The sequence below is a fragment of the Octopus bimaculoides genome, chromosome 4 (assembly GCF_001194135.2).
Source record: "Octopus bimaculoides isolate UCB-OBI-ISO-001 chromosome 4, ASM119413v2, whole genome shotgun sequence".
In the NCBI taxonomy this organism is placed as follows: Eukaryota; Metazoa; Mollusca; class Cephalopoda; order Octopoda; family Octopodidae; genus Octopus; species Octopus bimaculoides.
Window position 1 is genome coordinate 122,658,857 of NC_068984.1, and position 2,358 is coordinate 122,661,214.

The 2,358-nt window shown below is 36.2% G+C and overlaps 1 protein-coding gene across 1 annotated transcript in view; it reads left to right on the forward strand.

Annotated features, from left to right (window-relative positions):
* Positions 1 to 6: 6 nt before the first annotated feature.
* The window catches only part of LOC106871604 (titin), a 454,558-nt gene continuing 452,206 nt past the window's right edge, over positions 7 to 2,358 (forward strand). The window contains exon 1 of the mRNA XM_052967415.1: positions 7 to 238. Coding sequence (XP_052823375.1) covers positions 179 to 238 — 60 coding nt within the window. The 5' untranslated portion in view covers positions 7 to 178. The remainder of the gene's footprint in view (positions 239 to 2,358) is intronic.

Sequence of the window (2,358 nt, forward strand, 5' to 3'; positions counted from 1 at the left end):
ATATATATATATATATATATATATATATATATATATATAGCTGTTATCCCATAAATCGCATTACCCCACAACTAATATAGCCTTTACATTATTCCATACTTTTTCGAACAAAAGAGTGAAAGAAAAAAAAGTTGTTTTTTTTTAAACTATCAAAAGTACAAATCGTCACTAAACAACCATGAAGTCAGCTAAACTTGCTGTGAGCAGTGAAGGTAGCCCAGAGACAAAAATCGACCAGGTTTGTCAAACCTATTATATCTATACATATGTACATGCATGCATATATATATATATATAGTTTGTGTGTGTGTATATATATATATATATAGTTTGTGTATATATAAACTTTGTATTTATTCATTTCGTGGGGAGGGACAGAGTTTGTGTGGACCTGCAGAAAAATAGGGTGGGGAAGATTTTTGCCCTCCACAAACCTCTTTCTGTATTTTTTTCAGATTGACTGTTTTTTAATGCCCCCCACCAAAAAAAAAAAATTTATGTTTTAAAAAAAAAAGTTATGCATATTTTTGCAGATTCATAATCTCAGAAGATATTTAAAACATACACGTGAAAAAATAATTTTCAAAAGAAAGTTAAAACTGAAAAAAAATGGAAGGGAGGCAAGAAAAAAAAAATTACCCCGATTAGAATTTTTAAAATATATAATCGTAATATAGGATGTTTTAAAACCTACATATCCGAAGAAATTATGGTTTTTTGGCGCACTGGATAATTTCCGACTCTGTTCTATAGGAACGCCTGTATGATTGTATGGAAGTGCATCTATATATACGTGATTGTGTATACTGTATTTTCAAGATATTTTATAATGTTGTATATGTTAAATTCGTTTCACTAAACCAGAAAAATATTCAAACTCGTATTCAGATACTTCACACCCGTTATTTTTATTGCTTGTGTGTGTGACCACACCTTTTTAAACTCCTGTATTATACAAATATACATATACAAACATATATATATACAGCTTTTCATTATACCGGTTTTTCTTACACAAACTCTACGTATATTTATTTCACATACACTGTGTGTGTGTGTGTGTGTGTGTGTAATGCTGTATGTATTTGGGGTAACTATCATGGATTCGTCCTCGTTTTAATTTTTCTTAGACCACAATTGGGGAGCAACAGTGGAGGCTACCTAACTTCCCATAGTACCATAGTGAACTGCTCCCATAGCAACAGTTAGCACCCTAGAGTCTGACTCAACCAGACTACGAGACTGCACCTTGAGTCCTCACATACGAAAATAACTGGCTAGTTGCTAGGGACTCTCTATGGACCCTTCATTATAACAATTAGTTCCCAACGGTCAGTGCAAATGCCATTTTAACTGACAGCTCCATACGGTTCATCCCATCATGAGTTAGATCGTAACCAGTGTGCAAATTTCGTAAAAGACATTCATTGTTGTCCCGAGATCAGTTTATCTTTTACCTTTCTTCCTGAGATCGATAAAATGAATTACCATTCAAGTATTGGGGTCGATTTAATCTGTTGTTCTCTTCTCCAAAATTTCACCACCTTTGTCTATGTTACAAACATAGAGGCACAAAGGTAGTGAATTAGAAGAATCATTAGAACATTGGAAAAAAATGCTTTTCGGTATTGGTTCCGGCTCTTCATGTTCTGAGTTCAAATCCCACTGAGGTCGATTTTGTCTTTCATCCTTTTGAGGTTCGATAAATTAAGTACTAGTTGAACACTGGAGTCGATGTGATCGACTAAACCCCTCTCTTAAAAAAAATTTCAGATCTTGAACTGGCAGAAATGTTTGCACGCCGAGCAAAATGCTTAGTGGCATTTCGTCCGTTTGTACGTTCTGATTTCAAATACTGCCGAGGTCAACTTTGCCTTTCATTCTTTGGAGGTCGTTGAAATAAGTACATGTTGAGAAGTGGGGTCGATGTGATCGACTAACCCCCTCTCCTCATATTTTCAGGCCTTGTGTCTATCTTAGAATTATTATTATTGAAGCGGCGAGCTGGCAGAATCGTTAACACGCCGGGCGAAATGCTTAGTAGTATTTCGTCGTCTGTCCTTCATGTTCTGAGCTCAAATTCCGCCGAGGTCGACTTTGCCTTTCATCTTTTCGGAGTCGATAAAATGAGTACCAGTTGTGTACTGAAGTCGATTTAATCGACTATCCCTTCTTCCTTATGCCTATAGAAGAAAGGATTAAGGCGGCCAGCTGGCAGGATCGCTAACATGCCGGTCAAACTGTTTAACTGTATTTCATCCGTCTGCACGTTTTGAGTTCAAATTCCCCCGATGTCAACTTTGCCTTCTATCCTTTCGGGGTCGATAAATTGAGTACAAGTTGCGTACTGGGGTCGAT